The sequence below is a fragment of the Carettochelys insculpta genome, chromosome 11 (genome assembly GCF_033958435.1).
Source record: "Carettochelys insculpta isolate YL-2023 chromosome 11, ASM3395843v1, whole genome shotgun sequence".
Lineage (NCBI taxonomy): Eukaryota > Metazoa > Chordata > Testudines > Carettochelyidae > Carettochelys > Carettochelys insculpta.
The window spans coordinates 48,421,866-48,440,293 of NC_134147.1; the positions used below are offsets into that span (position 1 = coordinate 48,421,866).

Genomic DNA, 18,428 nt, shown 5'->3' on the forward strand with positions numbered 1-18,428 from the left:
AGTAAGGATGCCCATAGCCGAAATGATACAGCATCTGAGGTTTCCAGGTTTGTGGCTTTTGGGAAGTAAATAGAATAATCCAGGCTGGGGCTCAGGTAGTGCGTCTGAGTGAATAAGGTCCTTATCCAGTTAACAATATACTTAGATAAGAGCCAACCACATACAGAAAGTGCGTCAGAGCTCCTTTGAAAACACAGTGAAGGAGATGGCGGCCAGTCTGCGGCTGGGGCTGGAGAGCACAGTGTCACTGTCTCTCCTGGGGCAGCTGCAGGAGGTGAGAGGCAAACCAATGCAGCCTTGTCCCTGGGTGGAAACCCTTTGGCTTGGACGGGCCTTGGGGAGGGCCGGGGCAAAAGAACGGGCACTAATTTGCTAGGAATATAAGAACTTGCCCATCCTAAATGCATGGTCTGGTGGGCCAGGCACTAGGCTGGCCTGGGCTCTGGGTTCGTCGCTGGCTTTGGCCCAGGGCAAGACAGAGAGAGTGTATCTTTCCCTCCAGCTCATCACTAGTGTCCCCTGTAAGCTAAGCGCTTGGGCAGCCGCTCAGGGGAGAGTCAGGTGCCACCCCAGGCTCAGCAGAGCATCCACAGCCGGCAGCTTGTGTTGCTATTGGGATGCACATCTGCACATGCCTTGGCGCACATAACAAAATTTATTCTGCACATGGATGTTAAAAATGAGAGGGACCCTGCTCATCACCACACTCCCCAGGCAATCGGGACAGCCCCTCCCCGGGCTCTGGCTGTGTGCTGGATCCCTGCAGGGATGCACCTGTAGCTCTCAGACGACCCCTCACTAGCTTTTGGCCAAGGCTCATGTGGTTGAGTCCGGCCCAGCTGGTTTCTGGAGGCACCACCAGCTCCTAAAGGAGCCCATTTGCATACAGGCAGAGCTGGGCAGGGAAGCGGCGTCAGCCCAGCTGAAGGCCAGAGCGCAGTGTGTGTCAGGGAGCCACAGCCTCTCGCTGGCATGCCCCAGGCAACGCCCTCCACACCCCACGTGGGGCAGTACCGGCCTGGGGCCTGCAGTGACCCTCAGCCCCTGTGCAGCTATGGAGCCGCAGTCCTCAGCTGAACAGGAAACGACAGATCCAGGCAAGGGCTCCCTACTAACTCTTTGGCCTAGAGACTTGTCGGGGTTGGGTGGGTCGGCGAGGGATAGCTTTTCTCTTCCCGCTTTGCACTGACACAAAGGCAGCCTGGCCCCAGCAGTCAGAATCCGCCCAGCAGACAGGGAGGCAGAGCCCAGCACGGCTTACGTCTGTGACCAGCTCACCAGCAGAGCCTTTGCTCTTTTGCCGCTGAACGAAACAGAGCTGGGGGCGGGTACCAGGCAGTTACCATCTGCCTCCCACCCCCAGTGCAATCACAGGTGGAACAGCAGGAAGTGAGATAAGGGATCCGTCTCCACAGTCACCTGCATGACACGTGTCAGATCAGAAGCAGCAGCACCGGAGGTAAATGCCCCCTTTCGGGCTTGCTTTGACCACTGCTGAGGGGTTAGAGGTGGAATAGGGAGGACAGACAATCTGAATTATTGTGGGCTGCAGGTTCGCAAATCAAATCCTGGTGAGGGTCTATCTGGCTGGCGCACAGACCAATATTCCACGCTCAGTCCCGAGGTCGGCAAACGCCCAGAAAAAGCAGTGGGACTGAGGTCTCAGTAAGGCTGTAAGAGATCAGGTCCCATGGGACAAACTGATCTTGTTTACCCCACTGTAAAGCCAAAGTACTTGACAGACTTCTGGTGTCACTCCTGGGCAGGTAAGAATCAAGTTTGGTTCTGTGGGTTTGGGGTTATTTTTTTCTTTGTGTGTTTGTTTGTTTGTTTTCCACATTCAAAATGATCCTAAAGAACTTTAACATCTCGGTACAGTTAGAGTCCTCATGTCGGGCATGTAGCACAAGAAAAGCACCAAATAAGTGGTGCAAAGAATGGCGCTGTGTCTGATATATAAGATTTGCTTGTTAGCATTTTCAGTTATTCAACTATTGTGGTTTCTTTAGGTGTTGGTTTACAACAATAAATTGCCTCTAACCTGAGAAGGCCAAGCCTTGCATGTCCTCAGCTGGGGTTCAGCAATCCTTAAGATCAGAAATGCACTTTGCATTATCCAGCTTAGAAATGCAACAAAACTGCGATTTGAAATATTCTGTAATAAAGAATGTGCTGCCAAGCATTTGAGGAATTTTAAACTCGTTCATCTTATTACAATCAGCAATAGATAATAAAAAATGATCCCTTTTGAAGTAGACCATAAAACGTTACCTTAGGATACAAAGACTAAGTGGTGAGCAGCCAAGGGTGATCTTAAAAAAGATGTAAGTTTAAGGTGATGTGTGGTAGTCTAATTGAATTGACCCCAAAATCCTGAAAATTATACAAATGATTTGCAATAGCTCTACACATACCATCATAGCTGAATCAGCCGTGTTTGTCTGCAAATATATGGAATGGGATGCGTCTTTGGTATGCCATCTTATTGCAAAAATACCCCAGGAGTGTTACCGTAGCAGTTAAACGCTTTGATCTAACACTTATCTAGTTTTAATGGCTGCTAGTTATATTTTATGGTATTTTTTCTATTTCAGCAGGTTGACGTGTGATTAGAGCCGAGGCCGTTTGTACCTGAGCCTTGCGATGAGGCTGAGAGGTGAGAGGAGAAAGGATGTTTGTTTTTATAAGGATTATAAAAGATGCCCTTTGTTCCTCTTCCTTGGATCTGTTTCTCTTTTACATGAAGACCTCTGAATTACCATAACCAGCCTGAGTAGTGTAAAAGGATCTATGTGTAAATTAGCGTGCAGCCATATTTTTTAAATACCTTTTATGTGTTTCAGCCTGAAAGGGGGTAGACATGACTGTGGAGAGGTTCTTGCTTCCTTAAGAGCCATTTGCACACAACAGAAAGGCTTTCTCATATCATGTTTCCAAGGCAGGAAAAAATGTGCTCTGCTGACCATTGCTTTGAACTGAAACACCAGTCAGCTTTGAGCCAACAGCAGTTCAGTGGGAGCACGGCACTAGCTGGGGGGCTGGGATGGGAGGTCAGGAATCCCCCCAGCTTCGAGCACCCAAGAAGGACTTGGATTTATGTGGCTTTTGAAAGTACCACTTGGGACTTTAAGACAGAGAGGAACATGAGTGATGCTTTGCTGCTATATCTGCCCTTTTCCCCTGGACCTCCAAACCCTACGGTCACAGACTTTTGTGTACAGAAGAGACATTCTGATCACTTAGACAGACCCCCCCGTGTAGCGCGGACCAGCAACTCCACCCAGTGCAGGGAGCTCAGGCTGAGTCCCAGAAGGGGCCTAGTATTTGTAGGTAATGGGGGAAACTGAGGCCTGGTGAGGCCCAGGCGCTTGCCTGGAGTCCCATGGTGGGCCAGTGGAAGAATCTGACTCCCAGTCTCATGCACTGGCCACTCTATGTCTTGCAAACCCACCAAGTCAGAACACCCCGCACTCTGGCCAGGCTGGGCTCCAGAGGGTGAGGTTCATGCTCAGAGCCAAGTGGGCCACCCACACACAGTGAAATTGCTGTTGCCAGAGTAACCCCCATTTACAGCACCCCTTCTCTCACCTCATGGGGGGCCAAGCAGGACTCCTCCTCCACCTTCCTGCCCCTGTGCCCTGGCATCTGCCGGGATCTGCTCATCTCCCCAAGTGTCTGTGGCGGTATTGGGTGTAACTCCTCCGGCCGCAGGTGCCTGGTGCAACCAGCTCCCTGCAGCACCGTGCCCTAGGGCCAGGGCCACAGAAGGCAGGTGCCATCTGAACAAGAGGCGCTGGTGGCCCACCTTACGCCCATGGGGTGATTACTGGGGCCCTGATCCTGCAATTGTTACCACGCGGCTGGATGTCTGCCAATGTGGGGGCCACATCGAAGGGGAGCAGGGGCAGGACAGGGGTCTGCCCCCATGACTCTGACTGCTGCTAAAGAAAGAGAGTTGCCCTGTGCCGCTCCCAAGGTCAGAGGAGAATCCTGCCTGGACTCGCCTCCTTCTCCTTGAGTACTGCGTGCAGATGTGGTCTCCTCACCTCAAAAAAGATATATTGGCATTAGAAAAGGTTCAGAAAAGGGCGACTAAGATGTTTAGGGGCTTGGAACGGGTCCCATATGGGGAGAGGCTAGAGAGACTGGGACTTTTCAGTTTGGAAAAGAGGCGATTGAGGGGCGATATGATAGAGGTATATAAAATCATGAATGGTGTGGAGAAAGTGAATATAGAAAAATTATTTACCTTTTCCCATAATACAAGAACTAGGGGACACCAAATGAAATTGATGGGTAGTAGGTTCAAAACTAATAAAAGGAAATTTTTCTTCACACAGCGCACAGTCAACCTGTGGAACTCCTTGCCCGAGGAGGCTGTGAAGGCCAGGACTCTATTAGGGTTTAAAAAAGAGCTTGATAAATTTTTGCAGGTTAGGTCCATAAATGGCTATTAGCCAGGGATAAAGTATGGTGCCCTAGCCTTCAGAACAAGAGCAAGAGATGGATGGCAGGAGATAAATCACTTGATCATTGTCTTCTGTTCTCCTTCTCTGGGGCACCTGGCATTGGCCACCGTCGGCAGATGGGATGCTGGGCTGGATGGACCTTTGGTCTGACCCAGTATGGCCGTTCTTATGTTCTTATGTTCTCGGAGAGAGGCCCATGGTCACTGGGAGGGCTGAGTATGGAGCCCCTGGCAGGATGGCTGTGCTGCTCGACTCCCCAGAGCGCTGCAACTTACCGCCCTGTTCTCTCCCCCATGGCAGGGCTGATCCACGTAGCATCAATACTGCTCTCTCTGGCCACCGCCTGGCTCTTCGTCCGGATGTACTTCAGCCCCAGCTGGAAGGCGATCAGCTTGCGGAACTGGCAGGGTAGGGAGCTTCGCCAGAGGAAAGCTGGGGCAGTCTTGGAACGTGGCTGAGGCCTCCCTGCTTATGAGACAAGTGGCCCCAGGGGATGTGTGATTTGTAGTGACACAGATCCTCGCGGCTCTGGCGCGGCCTCTGGCTGGGCAGGTTGTTCTGTGCCCAGGCATGTGGGTGACACTGTCCCTTGGCCGTGGGTCGGCGTGGCCAGGGTGCTGCCCATTCCGCTTGCGCTCCTCCCCAGGGGAAGGGCAGCGGAGCTTCATTGCAGATCACCCGCAGCGAGTTCTCCGACTCGGGGACATTTAATGCCCACCGCGGGGACGAGGCACAGAGGATATGTGCGCGCAGCAGCCAGAGACCTGGCACAGCAAGGCCCAGAGCCTGGGTCAGCTGACGGGGCGTGCAGGCCCGTAAAGAGCAGGGCAGCTGTTCTGGCTTCGGCCCCGAGCTTGCTGGCTGAGCGGCTGGCTCTGCATCCCTGGCGCCAGCCAGTTCTGAGACACGGGAGGACAATTCCCACCGTTGACCTTTCCTCACTGAGCCTCGTGCGCGTATTTCACTGAGGCGCTGAGTCTCCGCGGCCGCCCCGCCAATCCAGCACAGCGAGCTGGGCCGTGCATAGGCAGACACACGCCCGCCTCGCCCTGTGCTGTCCCTTCCCACTCTCTGGCCGGCCGCGGCAAAAGGGTGGGCGGGTTCAGGAGCGTAACTCTTGTTTGTGTCCATGCAGGTTCCAGCGCTGACCTGCCCCGTGAGTATTCCATCCTCGGTGCCACTCCAGAGCTCTGGACGTGCTGGTAGAACCAGGGGGGCCACCTGGGGCTAAGCTTACAAGGCCAGGGGTGACCTGCCTGCTGCGCGCCTGGGAGCTTTACTGGTGACTCCAGGAGCTCCTCTTGGGCCCTGACTTGTTGGCAGATATTCACCTCCAGGCCCCAGTTCGGGGCCCGTTACTGATGCCACGTGTCCCTCTCATGCAAGCTGTCCCCAAGCACGCGATAGCTCAGGGCTGGGTGTCTCTCCCAAAAAAAGCTCAAACTGGGCTTGGCGCAGGCTCCCTGGCCCCCGTGGCGTGGGAAGTTGGACTGGGCGCTCAGAATGGTCCCAAGCGTTGCTGCACGGCCGCTTGTGGCAATCGCAGTGCTAGCAACAGACTGCGCTTGGCGGACTTTCCGTCTCTCTTCCTCACCCGCCTGTTGAGACAGCTGCTAACGGGAGTGAAGGGCAAACCCCGGTGGACACTGCGCCCCGCTAGTGCTGACGAATGAGCCACTTGGAACAAGCACCACACAGACCTGTGCCGGGCCTAGCATGATCCAGTCCCCTTAGATACACCAATCCACAGGAGACCTTCCAGGGGCCTCAGCTAAACGAGTCTTTTCCTCAGCAACCTCCCGTCCCCTGGCCTTTGGAGCCCCCCACCCCGTCTCGTTCCTTCGAGATGCTTTAACTGTTCCAGACACCACTCTTGTCACATGGCTCCTTTGGGAGGACAAGGACCAACAAACTCGTGTGGTGCTCTGCCCAGGCGATCTCCCCCTGGGCAAAAGGCCCACACAGGCTGGTACTAAGAGGCTCACCCCCAGCCCTCCAGGGTGTGACACGTGGCAGTTCTGGCGAGCTAGCCAGAGGGCCACAGGTGTGCCTGCAGGCACTGCGGTCACACCCCCAGCTTGCCGCACAGACATAGCCTAAGTGGTGCATGATCCTTGAGCTGCACGGGGACGAATTCACCCTGTTCCCTAAACTCCAACATCTCTGCACAGGTTAGATGCGACCTCCCCCTCGTGTCAGGAGAAGCTGAGTCAGCTGCTCAGGATCTGGCACAGTTGTCGAACCCCCTCCCCAGCTTCCATGTGTTAGGAGATGACCCCGGGCTGCCTTTGCGATGCCTTGTGATTTACAGCCTGCTCCTCACTCCCTGCAGACACCAAACCGCTACCAAACAAGTGTGGCAATCAGAAAAGTTGTCCCGAAAACTTTTTTGCCTTTAAAGTCATCAGTGGAGCCGCCAGTGTTGTTGGGCCGTCTATTTGCTTTGAAAATACAGTGTAAGTACTGCAGTGGCGCACGCGCACACACACACACAGAGGTTGTTTGCATTGGAGGTGCGAGGGACTCTCTTGTTGGAGTACGTTGGGGGGTGAGCCGAGCAGCCTGGCGGGAGGATCCTTAGCCGCAGCCAAGCACGGCCGAGGGGGAGGTTCAGCCACTCTTTGGTACGTCTGCGCTTGCTAGAGCAGCCTCAGGCGAGGGCCGTGTCTGGACCCTGCCGAGTACATGGGCTGTGCCTGGGAACCAGCTGGGCAAAGAGCCTGCTCACAGAGCGGGAGGAGACACCGCGGCTTTGCGGGATGGGGACGGGCCTAGGTGCAGGGCTGGTTGAAATTCATTTGAAGCTAGGCCTCCCCGTCTATGCTCATGCACCCCGGCGCCGGCTGAAAACGCACCTGCCGCCGCCCCGTGCGCACAGCCATGCTGGGGCTGTCCTGCAGACCTCCACGGCCGGGCTGAGGCCGCCTGCCATTTCAGTCTCTGGCTTTTATTTCCAGCCTCATGAGCAATGTGAAGAACAACATTGACAGAGGGTTAAACGTCGCGCTGGTGAATGGTGAGTTCTCGGCGTGGAACTCGTTCGCCTTTTATACAGAGTGCCCCACCCCCGCTTTCCCTCTGCTACACCTGGCGGTGCCCCCTCCCCCGCTTTCCCTCTGCTACACCTGGAGGAGCCCCACGCCGGCTTTCCCTCTGCTACACCTGGTGCTGCCCCACCCCCGCTTTCCCTCTGCTACACCTGGAGGTGCCCCACGCCGGCTTTCCCTCTGCTACACCTGGTGCTGCCCCCTCCCCCGCTTTCCCTCTGCTACACCTGGCAGTGCCCCCTCCCCCGCTTTCCCTCTGCTACACCTGGCGGTGCCCCATCCCCTGTTTTCCCTCTGCTACACCTGGCGGTGCCCCCTCCCCCGCTTTCCCTCTGCTACACCTGGAGGTGCCCCTCCCCCGCTTTCCCTCTGCTACACCTGGCGCTGCCCCCTCCCCCGCTTTCCCTCTGCTACACCTGGAGGTGCCCCTCCCCCGCTTTCCCTCTGCTACACCTGGAGGTGCCCCTCCCCCGCTTTCCCTCTGCTACACCTGGCGGTGCCCCCTCCCCCGCTTTCCCTCTGCTACACCTGGAGGTGCCCCTCCCCCGCTTTCCCTCTGCTACACCTGGTGCTGCCCCATCCCCTGTTTTCCCTCTGCTACACCTGGAGGTGCCCCTCCCCCGCTTTCCCTCTGCTACACCTGGCGGTGCCCCCTCCCCCGCTTTCCCTCTGCTACACCTGGCGGTGCCCCATCCCCTGTTTTCCCTCTGCTACACCTGGTGCTTCCCCCTCCCCCGCTTTCCCTCTGCTACACCTGGCGGTGCCCCATCCCCTGTTTTCCCTCTGCTACACCTGGTGCTGCCCCCTCCCCCGCTTTCCCTATGCTACACCTGGAGGTGCCCCTCCCCCGCTTTCCCTCTGCTACACCTGGCGGTGCCCCCTCCCCCGCTTTCCCTCTGCTACACCTGGAGGAGCCCCTCCCCCGCTTTCCCTCTGCTACACCTGGCAGTGCCCCCTCCCCCGCTTTCCCTCTGCTACACCTGGAGGTGCCCCCTCCCCCGCTTTCCCTCTGCTACACCTGGCGGTGCCCCCTCCCCCGCTTTCCCTCTGCTACACCTGGCGGTGCCCCCTCCCCCGCTTTCCCTCTGCTACACCTGGAGGTGCCCCACCCCAGCTTTCCCTCTGCTACACCTGGCGGTGCCCCTCCCCTGCTTTCCCTCTGCTACACCTGGAGGTGCCCCACGCCGGCTTTCCCTCTGCTACACCTGGAGGTGCCCCACTCCCGCTTTCCCTCTGCTACACCTGGCGGTGCCCCCTCCCCCGCTTTCCCTCTGCTACACCTGGAGGTGCCCCTCCCCCGCTTTCCCTCTGCTACACCTGGAGGTGCCCCACCCCAGCTTTCCCTCTGCTACACCTGGTGCTGCCCCCTCCCCCGCTTTCCCTCTGCTACACCTGGAGGTGCCCCCTCCCCCGCTTTCCCTCTGCTACACCTGGAGGTGCCCCCTCCCCCGCTTTCCCTCTGCTACACCTGGAGGAGCCCCTCCCCCGCTTTCCCTCTGCTACACCTGGCAGTGCCCCCTCCCCCGCTTTCCCTCTGCTACACCTGGAGGTGCCCCCTCCCCCGCTTTCCCTCTGCTACACCTGGTGCTGCCCCCTCCCCCGCTTTCCCTCTGCTACACCTGGAGGTGCCCCCTCCCCCGCTTTCCCTCTGCTACACCTGGCAGTGCCCCCTCCCCCGCTTTCCCTCTGCTACACCTGGCAGTGCCCCCTCCCCCGCTTTCCCTCTGCTACACCTGGCAGTGCCCCCTCCCCAGCTTTCCCTCTGCTACACCTGGTGCTGCCCCCTCCCCCGCTTTCCCTCTGCTACACCTGGAGGTGCCCCCTCCCCCGCTTTCCCTCTGCTACACCTGGCGGTGCCCCCTCCCCTGCTTTCCCTCTCCTACACCTGGAGGTGCCCCTCCCCCGCTTTCCCTCTGGTACACCTGGAGGTGCCCCCTCCCCCGCTTTCCCTCTGCTACACCTGGCAGTGCCCCCTCCCCCGCTTTCCCTCTGCTACACCTGGAGGTGCCCCCTCCCCCGCTTTCCCTCTGCTACACCTGGCAGTGCCCCCTCCCCAGCTTTCCCTCTGCTACACCTGGTGCTGCCCCCTCCCCCGCTTTCCCTCTGCTACACCTGGTGCTGCCCCCTCCCCCGCTTTCCCTCTGCTACACCTGGCGGTGCCCCCTCCCCCGCTTTCCCTCTGCTACACCTGGAGGTGCCCCCTCCCCTGCTTTCCCTCTCCTACACCTGGAGGTGCCCCTCCCCCGCTTTCCCTCTGCTACACCTGGTAGTGCCCCTCCCCCGCTTTCCCTCTGGTACACCTGGAGGTGCCCCTCCCCCGCTTTCCCTCTGCTATACCTGGCAGTGCCCCCTCCCCCGCTTTCCCTCTGCTACACCTGGAGGTGCCCCCTCCCCCGCTTTCCCTCTGCTACACCTGGAGGTGCCCCACCCCAGCTTTCCCTCTGCTACACCTGGTGGTGCCCCCTCCCCTGCTTTCCCTCTGCTACACCTGGAGGTGCCCCCTCCCCCGCTTTCCCTCTACTACACCTGGCGGTGCCCCCTCCCCCGCTTTCCCTCTGCTACACCTGGAGGTGCCCCACCCCAGCTTTCCCTCTGCTACACCTGGCGGTGCCCCCTCCCCCGCTTTCCCTCTGCTACACCTGGCGGTGCCCCCTCCCCCCGCTTTCCCTCTGCTTGTCCTGGCGGTGCCCCCTCCCCCGCTTTCCCTCTGCTACACCTGGCGGTGCCCCCTCCCCCGCTTTCCCTCTGCTACACCTGGAGGTGCCCCCTCCCCCGCTTTCCCTCTGCTACACCTGGAGGTGCCCCCTCCCCCGCTTTCCCTCTGCTATACCTGGCGGTGCTGCCATCTGATTTAATGTTTTCATTCCAATTGTGGTCCCAGCCAGACTCAGTCTGAAGCCCCTCTGAGCCATCTCTGCTGCTCTGGCCTAGCTGGTCCCTTTTGCTGAGGTGGGACCGAATTCAGCCCAGTGTCACCCAAGTGAGCAGCTCTGCTCGCTCTCCAGTGCTGCACCCTTTCCTGCACTGGTCAGGCCCAGCGTCCTTTACCCCATGCAGGACTGTACCAGGAGCACCTGCACACAGACCTCAGCCTGCAGGCCCTGCCCGGATGGGCTGAGCAGTGCGTGTTTGCCATGTGGCTTAGCTTCTGGGAAATGATTGGTCTCTTTCATGTCCCACCTGTAGGAACAACTGGCCAGCTCATGAAAACCGACACCTTCGACATGTACGCTGGAGGTAGGACTTCGCTGCCACTAAGCTCTCCGCAGTCACAGGTGCAGCACAGCTGGCCTGAAATGCAGCGCGTGCAAGCAGTGATGCTAACCAGCTCTTTCTACCTGCTCATCGTTGGCCGCTCAGTAAAAAGCAGTAGGCCTAAGGCGTGCTGCTCACTTTTGCTCTTTCTGTTGGGTGTTGCCCTCAAGCCCCTGCTCCTGGAATCACGTTACTAAGTGAGCCTCTCATCTTTCATGTTTTTCTGGCCCTTGGGGCTGCAGGGAAAGCTTGGAAACGTGCCCCTTGGTGTCTCGGTGAGCCAGGCACATAAAGAGATCCCAGGTTATTATGATTTTTAACCCCCTGTGAGTGGAAACCAGTGAGGCCTGACTCCTAGCCTGGCAATCTTGTTTGTGTCGCTTGTTTTCTTCCCCTCCTCTCACGGAGTAAATGACAAAAGGAGAGCCTGGGTGGGAAGCAGCTCTCTGCACTAATCTTAGCCACCTCAAAGCTTGATTTTAACAGACAGCATCCTATGGAAGCTGCCCTTTTTCCACTGCTGCCTTTCCTGGGCTGAGCCGGGGGGGTGAAGGGGCCAGGGCTGGGCCCGTGTCCTGTGTCATGCAGACACAGAAGCCAGCTGTGGAAACGTGTATTCAGCAGCTGGCTGATCACACAGCATGCTGTTAGCTCTGTCGGCCGCACGCTCAACTACCATAGGAGCTCTATGGAGCTGATAGCAGCTAGGAACAGCCTCGCCCACGGTTGTCAGCCGAAGAACCCAGCCTGCATTCTGATGGGGGGATCACATGAGCGCCCCCGCGCTCTCGGCTTTCCAACGCAGCGAATCCACCTGGCCGAATTCTGCAGGCAGCTGTATCTCCACTACTCCACTACAGCCAACAGCGGGCGGAACCGGGCACGAGGCAGGGGGGTAGCTGGCCTTCAGCTGGTGTCAGTCAGCACAGGATGACTAACAACAATGGCGAGACACCAGGTTACGCCAGCTGAGGGTGTGGCCCCGGAGGTTTACTTTTAAACACGTTGAAACAGCTGAGGGACAAGTCACATCTGCTCTGCGTCGTATGAGTGCAAGTCATGCTGTGGGGACAGCCAGCCCTACGCCCAGATCCCACACAAGACCCCGGTGCTGTGGGGACAGCCAGCCCTACACCTGGACCCCACACAAGACCCCGGTGCTGTGGGGACAGTCAGCCCTACACCCGGAACCCAGACAAGCCCCTGGTGCTGTGGGGACAGTCAGCCCTACACCTGGACCCCACACAAGCCCCCGGTGCTGTGGGGACAGTCAGCCCTACGCCCAGATCCCACACAAGACCCCGGTGCTGTGGGGACAGTCAGCCCTACACCTGGACCCCACACAAGCTCTCGGTGCTGTGGGGACAGTCAGCCCTACACCTGGACCCCACACAAGCCCTCGGTGCTGTGGGGACAGCCAGCCCTACACCTGGACCCCACACAAGCCCCCGGTGCTGTGGGGACAGTCAGCCCTACGCCCAGATCCCACACAAGCCCTCGGTGCTGTGGGGACAGTCAGCCCTACACCCGGACCCCAGACAAGCCCTCGGTGCTGTGGGGACAGTCAGCCCTACACCGGACCCCACACAAGCCCTCGGTGCTGTGGGGACAGCCAGCTCTACACCTGGACCCCACACAAGCCCTCGGTGCTGTGGGGACAGCCAGCCCTACACCTGGACCCCACACAAGCCCTCGGAGCTGTGGGGACAGTCAGCCCTACACCCAGACCCCAGACAAGCCCTCGTGATGTTTGCTGGCTCCTAGGGCTTGTTTCTGGCCATCACGCTTAGGGCATCGGGGCTCAGTGTATCGCGTTAGCCGCAAGGTACCCTCTGTCCTCCTGGAAGTCACGAGTGGTTGCAAGGGAGTCACACAGAACGCCCACATCTGCATCCAACATTAGGTGGGTAACTCAGGTGCCGGGCACACCAATGGATCAGACCTCTGAACCTCGGTGTGCCCAGTTGCAGGATCAAGACCCTGAACCAGGCATTTTGTTCAGTGTGAAATTAATCACAATTTCCGTTGCTCCCACAAAACACATACTCACGAAATGGAACCTATTAATCATAGATGCCGGCTGCCATTTGTTTTGCTGGCAAAGACAGATTTCCATCCTATGGCACCGGCAGAAAATAGCTCTTCAACGTGGTGCAAGGGGCCTGACCCTGCAAAATGCAAGGGGCCTTCTGCAAATAGCTGAGTGCCTTTGAACCCACTGAGAATAAAAGGTGCTGAGGGGCCATTCAGTACATCTATGGTCCTGCCCCAGAACATGGAGAAACAACTTTTCAGCAGCCTTTCCCCAAGGTAGACTATTTCGTGCACAGTCCTGGTGTAGCGCAGGCTCTGTCATTAAGCCTCTCCATGGATACATGAGGAGGCAGCTGCCTTTGAGTCTAATGACCTTAGCCAAAGCCCTTTTAGCTGATTAATCAGTGAGGAGGTATTTTATTAATTAGCCTAAATGGCGCTGTGTGATGAATTTGAATTTAAACCATGTTGGATAGAAAAACTATAAATTATGCTGTACGGAAATGGGCTCATTTGGCTCATTAGGGAAGCCCAACGAAGAACAATTGGAAAGAAAATCATTAGCGGAAGACAGATCCTGTCTTTCTAACCCAGAGCCTGTCCCGAAGGTCAGGACTTCAATAGCAAAGTAGCCGGGCATACAAATGACAGTTCAGTGCAAGAAGATCTTGCAATCATTTTTTTCTAACATAAAATGTGATTCAATGAAACCAGTATGGCTAGTGTGCTGGACAGGTGTAATTGTATAGAAGTTACACGGCTGGCTACTGTCTGAAGCAGGTCTGTTCTCTTCAGCATGCTGCAAATTCGGGCTCACTTGTCAACAATAGGTGAAATTCTCCTCTGCAATTCACGCTGAGGGCCCTTGCAGGACCGTAGGGGGCACAGTGCCTATGCTGGGTTTCTGCCCCGGGGTGATTTTTGCCCTATCGCTGTACAGATCAGTCAGGAAATTGGCTGTGGCTGGGTCCGGTGTTTCTCAGCAGAAGTCTCTGTTGATTTTCTTTTTTTTACCAGATGTCAAGCAGTTACTGGACTTCCTAAAAGCAATCCAAGAGGGTGTCATAGTAATCGTTGCCTCTTATGATGATCCAGCAACAAAGTAAGTACAATTTGAAGAGGGGGTGTTTGATGTCCGAGGGCCAATTCAAGTCAATGTCAAATCTCTCATTTGGTGCTAGGGAAAGGGATCAGGGTCAGACCCCAAAGCCCTCCCGCAGAGTGGCCTTGCATTGCAGTCGGAACCAGATGAGGATAACGTGCTCTACAGGGAGCGATCCCGTCCAACCATTCACTAAGATCACGTGGTGCAGAATGCCGGCACCCTGCGTCAGAACACCCAGTACATTACTCCAGTGCGCAGAAGGCTGGACGGAATAAGCATTGACCCGCCAAACCCTACGTGGGCGGGAGGCTGGCTATCTTAGACAGTCCTTCCCCTGACACAATCCCCTGGCAATCAAGAACAGCAGAGGGACTCGATGGAACAGCCCTCCGGTTTGAAATGGAGATTGAAGGTGGGGTGAGGGCATCCTCCAGGGCGTTCTCCAAGTTGATCCCAGTCTGAGCCATGAAGAAATACTTCAGTTTGTGGGTTTTTAAACCTTCTACCCATTAGTTTCAACCAGGGGTCACCACATGAAATTAATGGGGAGCAGGTTTAAAACCAACAAAAGGAAGTATTTCTTCACACAGTGCTTAGTCAGCCTGTGGAACTCCTTGCCAGAGAGTGTTATGAAGACCAGGACTTTAAGAGGGTTCAAAAAAAGCTAGATAAAGTCATGGAGGAGAGGTCCAGCAGTACTTATTAGCCAGAAAGGTGCCCCTAGCCTGTTTGTCAGCGGCTGGAAATGGATGACAGGAGAGGGATCGGTTTGGTGATTCCCTGTTCTGCTCACTCCCTCTGGGGCATCTGGCATTGGCCACTGTCAGAAGGCAGGACACTGGGCTAGCTGGGCCCTTGGTCTGACCCAGTCTGGCTGTTCCTATGTTCTTAATGAAGCCCCCAGGAGCTACAGACCATCACAAATCTCCCCACTTTCTGCACCAAGGAGAAGGTGCACTCTTTGCCCTGCCTTCTGTAACAGACATGGAACGACAGCTGCGTTATCCAATTATTATACAAACTACGATGAGATTGTTTTTAAAACTCCAAACCCAGCGCTCCCACTATGCACTTTTTCCCCTGGAGGAGAAGGTGAAAGAACAAGTAGGTGAGAGATGCTCACCCTGGTGCTTGAAGCACCACTGGAAGGCTCAGACCCCCGTGTGGGGAGTGTGTGGCTCCCACAGGGAACCTGACTCGAATGGCCATGTGGCTGTCCCTTGCATGGCTGAGGGTCCTGCTCCCAGCCCTCAAGTTTCCCCTTCTTCTCAGGCTGAACGACGAAGCACGGGCCATGTTCACTGAGATGGGCAGTCGGGCTGCGAGCCAGCTGGGCTTCAGAGACAACTGGCTCTTCATAGGCGCCAAAGGGCTCAAGGATAAAAGCCCCTATGAGCAGGTATTTGCTCCTCTCCCCAAGGGTGAGCCCCTTGTGGCTGCGCTGGGAGAAGTCTGGCTCCCTTTCTGCTGCTGGGATTCTTCTACTCTGCCAATGCTTTTTCACAAAGCCTGACCAGTGCCGGCTCTGGCGGTAGCGTGGTGTGAATGTGCGGCACTCGCGAGGGAACCCCAGCCTCACGCTCTCTTCCCAGCAGCGTGGAACCTCCTGTGCCACTGAGCAGCTGTACAGGACGGGCAGAACCCGCCAGGCCTGGCATGCAAAGGGGCAAGTGAAACATCCTGTCCTGCTGCCAAACCCCTGGGTCTCACACTGAGAGGATACACAGGCTGAAAGCATGGGGGGGCTGTTCACACACATGCACTGGAGAGGCGGGGCCATAGCGAAAGTGTGAGGCAAAATACTTCTGGCCTAATTCCGGCTGTGTCCAAAGCCACCAGTTGGGAAGCCATTGCCCAGGCCTTCTAGCACTGGAACTGTGCAGCGGCAGAGACTTGGGTCCACATGTCCTGTACCCACCCCCAGCCATGACTGGCAACCCTGTACTCCCCCCTCCATGCAGCTGTGTGCCGCTCCCACACATACAGTCTGCACAGGCAGACGAGAGCCTGGAGGCACTGCCGCTCCTTGGAGCACACATGGATGCTGCTTTTGCCTGGGGTGGGCAAAACCAGCTAGTGTCAGGTTGCTAATTCCGCCATGGCAGAATCGTTATACCCCCAGGGGTGAGTGGACAACACCTGCCTGTTCGCTGCACTATCTGCTGAGAAGGCCCCCCTCCTCCGGCATGTACAATTCACTGATCGGCAGGTCTGCTGAATGGCAACAGCCTACTCCTGCTACCAGCTAACGAGCGTCGCCTTTAGCTGACGTGGTAGCACTCTATGCTGCAGGGCAGGACAGCTGTGTCCCAAGCCCTGCTGTTGATGGATGTGGGAGAGCGGTCATTATATCTCATTACGTGAATTCGTTATCTCCCTGCACATCAGACATGCCCTCTTGCCGGTGCCAAACCCTCTGCCTTATGCTTTTCTTTCTTCTCCAAAGCACATCAAAAATGATGCGGCAAAGAACAAATACGACGGCTGGCCAGAAATGCTGGAAATGGAGGGCTGCTTACCAAAGAAGCTAGATTAGCAGAGTGCTGAAGTCAAAGACCTGCCTGCACAGACCCTGGTTTAACCACACGTTCCTGTTTGCCTGGATGGAGGCATGTTTCCGACTGAATCCAGCCATAAGAACTATCCTGGCTCCATGACAGAACAACCCAGGTGGCTATTTTCAAATCCCCAGCCAGCTTACAATAGTGTCTGACTGCTGCTTTAAAGAGGCGAACTGGCTGTCGTTGGGCATTGGCGATCGCAGCTTAGCTCTCTTTTTTTAAGGGTACACTTCAGCCCAGCTGCTAGGAGAATTCTAAAGCCTTTTGCAGAGTAAGCGGGGGGGAGGGGGGGGGGGGTATAGTAACCTTGGAATGTGGGACTCTAGGACGCCTTCTGTTCACTCCTTTCCATCATGGGCCACAGGCGGCCAGAAAGCTCTGCTCTACCACAACATGCTTGCACAACTCACAGTTCTGTGTGATGAGCCGAGACCTAATCCAAGGCCATGCTTCAGGCCCACAGCCAGTCACCTGCAGGGGTCAGGAAGGGATCTGCTGCATGCTGAGATTTTTTTTCTTCTTAAGCTTCAGGGATCAGCCACAGCCAGAGGCAAGACATCAGACAAGATGCTGCAGCACACAGGTGGCCCAGCAAATCCTTTCTCTTGGCTGCCTGATCTCCAGATCGCTGGTCAGGAAGGAATTTTTCCCCAGTTCAGTTTTGCAGGGGCTATGGGGAAGTTGGGGAGTTCACCATCCTCTGCAGTTTGGGGCTGGATCACTTGCTGGGTTCATCTGGGCATGTCCTACCTAATCACCTTCCCTACCCTGGAGTCACCTCGTGCATCGCTGACACTATCCTTCTCGCAGGTAGTTTAGTCTATGGAAAGTGCCTGAGCTCCGTCTCGGGGTAAGTGGTGAAATTCTCTGGCCTGCGATGGGCAGGAGCTCGGAGGAGAGGGCCCTGTGGTCCTGGCTGGACTTAAACTCTATGGAGCTCGGTAACACTTTATGGTCATGGAGTTTTCTCTGAGCCTGGCACTGCCTTGCAGCATATGGCACACAGGCCTGTCACTCAGAGCCCCATCAGTGGGCACGCTTGCACGCCAAGGAGGGTTTCTGCCGGCTGCCTGTGTACCAGAGGGGGAAGACCACAGTTTCGATTCTGAGTGTCTGAAGGAGCCATCACCCAGACAGCAGCACTCCCAGGGAAGCCAGTGGGCCAAGGATGACGTCAATGCTCATTGACTCACATGGACAGCTTTGCAACGTCCCCACACTGGAAGGACTCTGTGGCAGGGGGCATCTTTTGCTCTGTGCACAGCCACCAGCACAAAGGGGCTTCTGTCTTAGGTGTCCCATATAGACCATCAGCCTTGGGACACTATAGGGCCCCACTGCTCACTGTAGCTCCCGTCCTCTCCCCTCGCCCAATGGGAAGGCCGGAGAAGCAGTGGGTGATGGGCTGGAGAAGCTTTACTGCTGGTGGCTGGTGCTGGGGCTGCTTGTGTGCCCCAGCAGCTCACAGCCAAGAGGTGGGAGCAAGGGGGGTGCAGCGAGTCCAGACTGACAGCCAGGGAGGGGTTCTGCAAACTGACCCCTGCTGCACAGCACGGCCAGGGCTGCAGGGTTCCTGCTTTCTGTCTGGGCCATACAGGGTTTTCCAGGTCTGGGCCTGTCAAACAGGTGAACAATGGGCAGTTTGGCTTCTTTTGTGGCTCTGATTAAATGTCTAACCAATGACCCCAACCAGCTCGTTCTTGGCAGGAGGCACCCTGGGGAGCGGTGTGGGGCAGGCCAGGCGGTACAGGGGTGAGGGATGGTAACTGGGATACGAATAAGGGACGAATCACCTCAGCGTCTCATTTCAGCGGCTGCGTTTCGACTTGCACAGCCTCTGAGACTAAAGCGCCAGATGTCCTTGCGGCGTGGGCAGATAATAGGTCAGCTGGCCTCCAGCAGGGCCGGGCACCGTGCAGAAAACATTGTGGGGGTGGTAGATTGAGCATTGGCCCCC

The 18,428-nt window shown here is 56.6% G+C and overlaps 1 protein-coding gene across 1 annotated transcript in view; it reads left to right on the plus strand.

Moving 5' to 3' along the window:
- FAM3D (FAM3 metabolism regulating signaling molecule D) overlaps positions 1–18,177 on the plus strand; it is a 29,534-nt gene extending 11,357 nt beyond the window's left edge. The window contains exons 2-10 of the mRNA XM_075005171.1: positions 2,595–2,656; positions 4,770–4,877; positions 5,605–5,625; positions 6,802–6,925; positions 7,427–7,485; positions 10,703–10,753; positions 13,823–13,907; positions 15,183–15,309; positions 16,357–18,177. Of these exons, the coding sequence (XP_074861272.1) occupies positions 2,644–2,656; positions 4,770–4,877; positions 5,605–5,625; positions 6,802–6,925; positions 7,427–7,485; positions 10,703–10,753; positions 13,823–13,907; positions 15,183–15,309; positions 16,357–16,446 (678 nt within the window). The 5' untranslated portion in view covers positions 2,595–2,643 and the 3' untranslated portion in view covers positions 16,447–18,177. The remainder of the gene's footprint in view (positions 1–2,594; positions 2,657–4,769; positions 4,878–5,604; positions 5,626–6,801; positions 6,926–7,426; positions 7,486–10,702; positions 10,754–13,822; positions 13,908–15,182; positions 15,310–16,356) is intronic.
- The last annotated feature ends 251 nt before the right edge of the window (positions 18,178–18,428 follow it).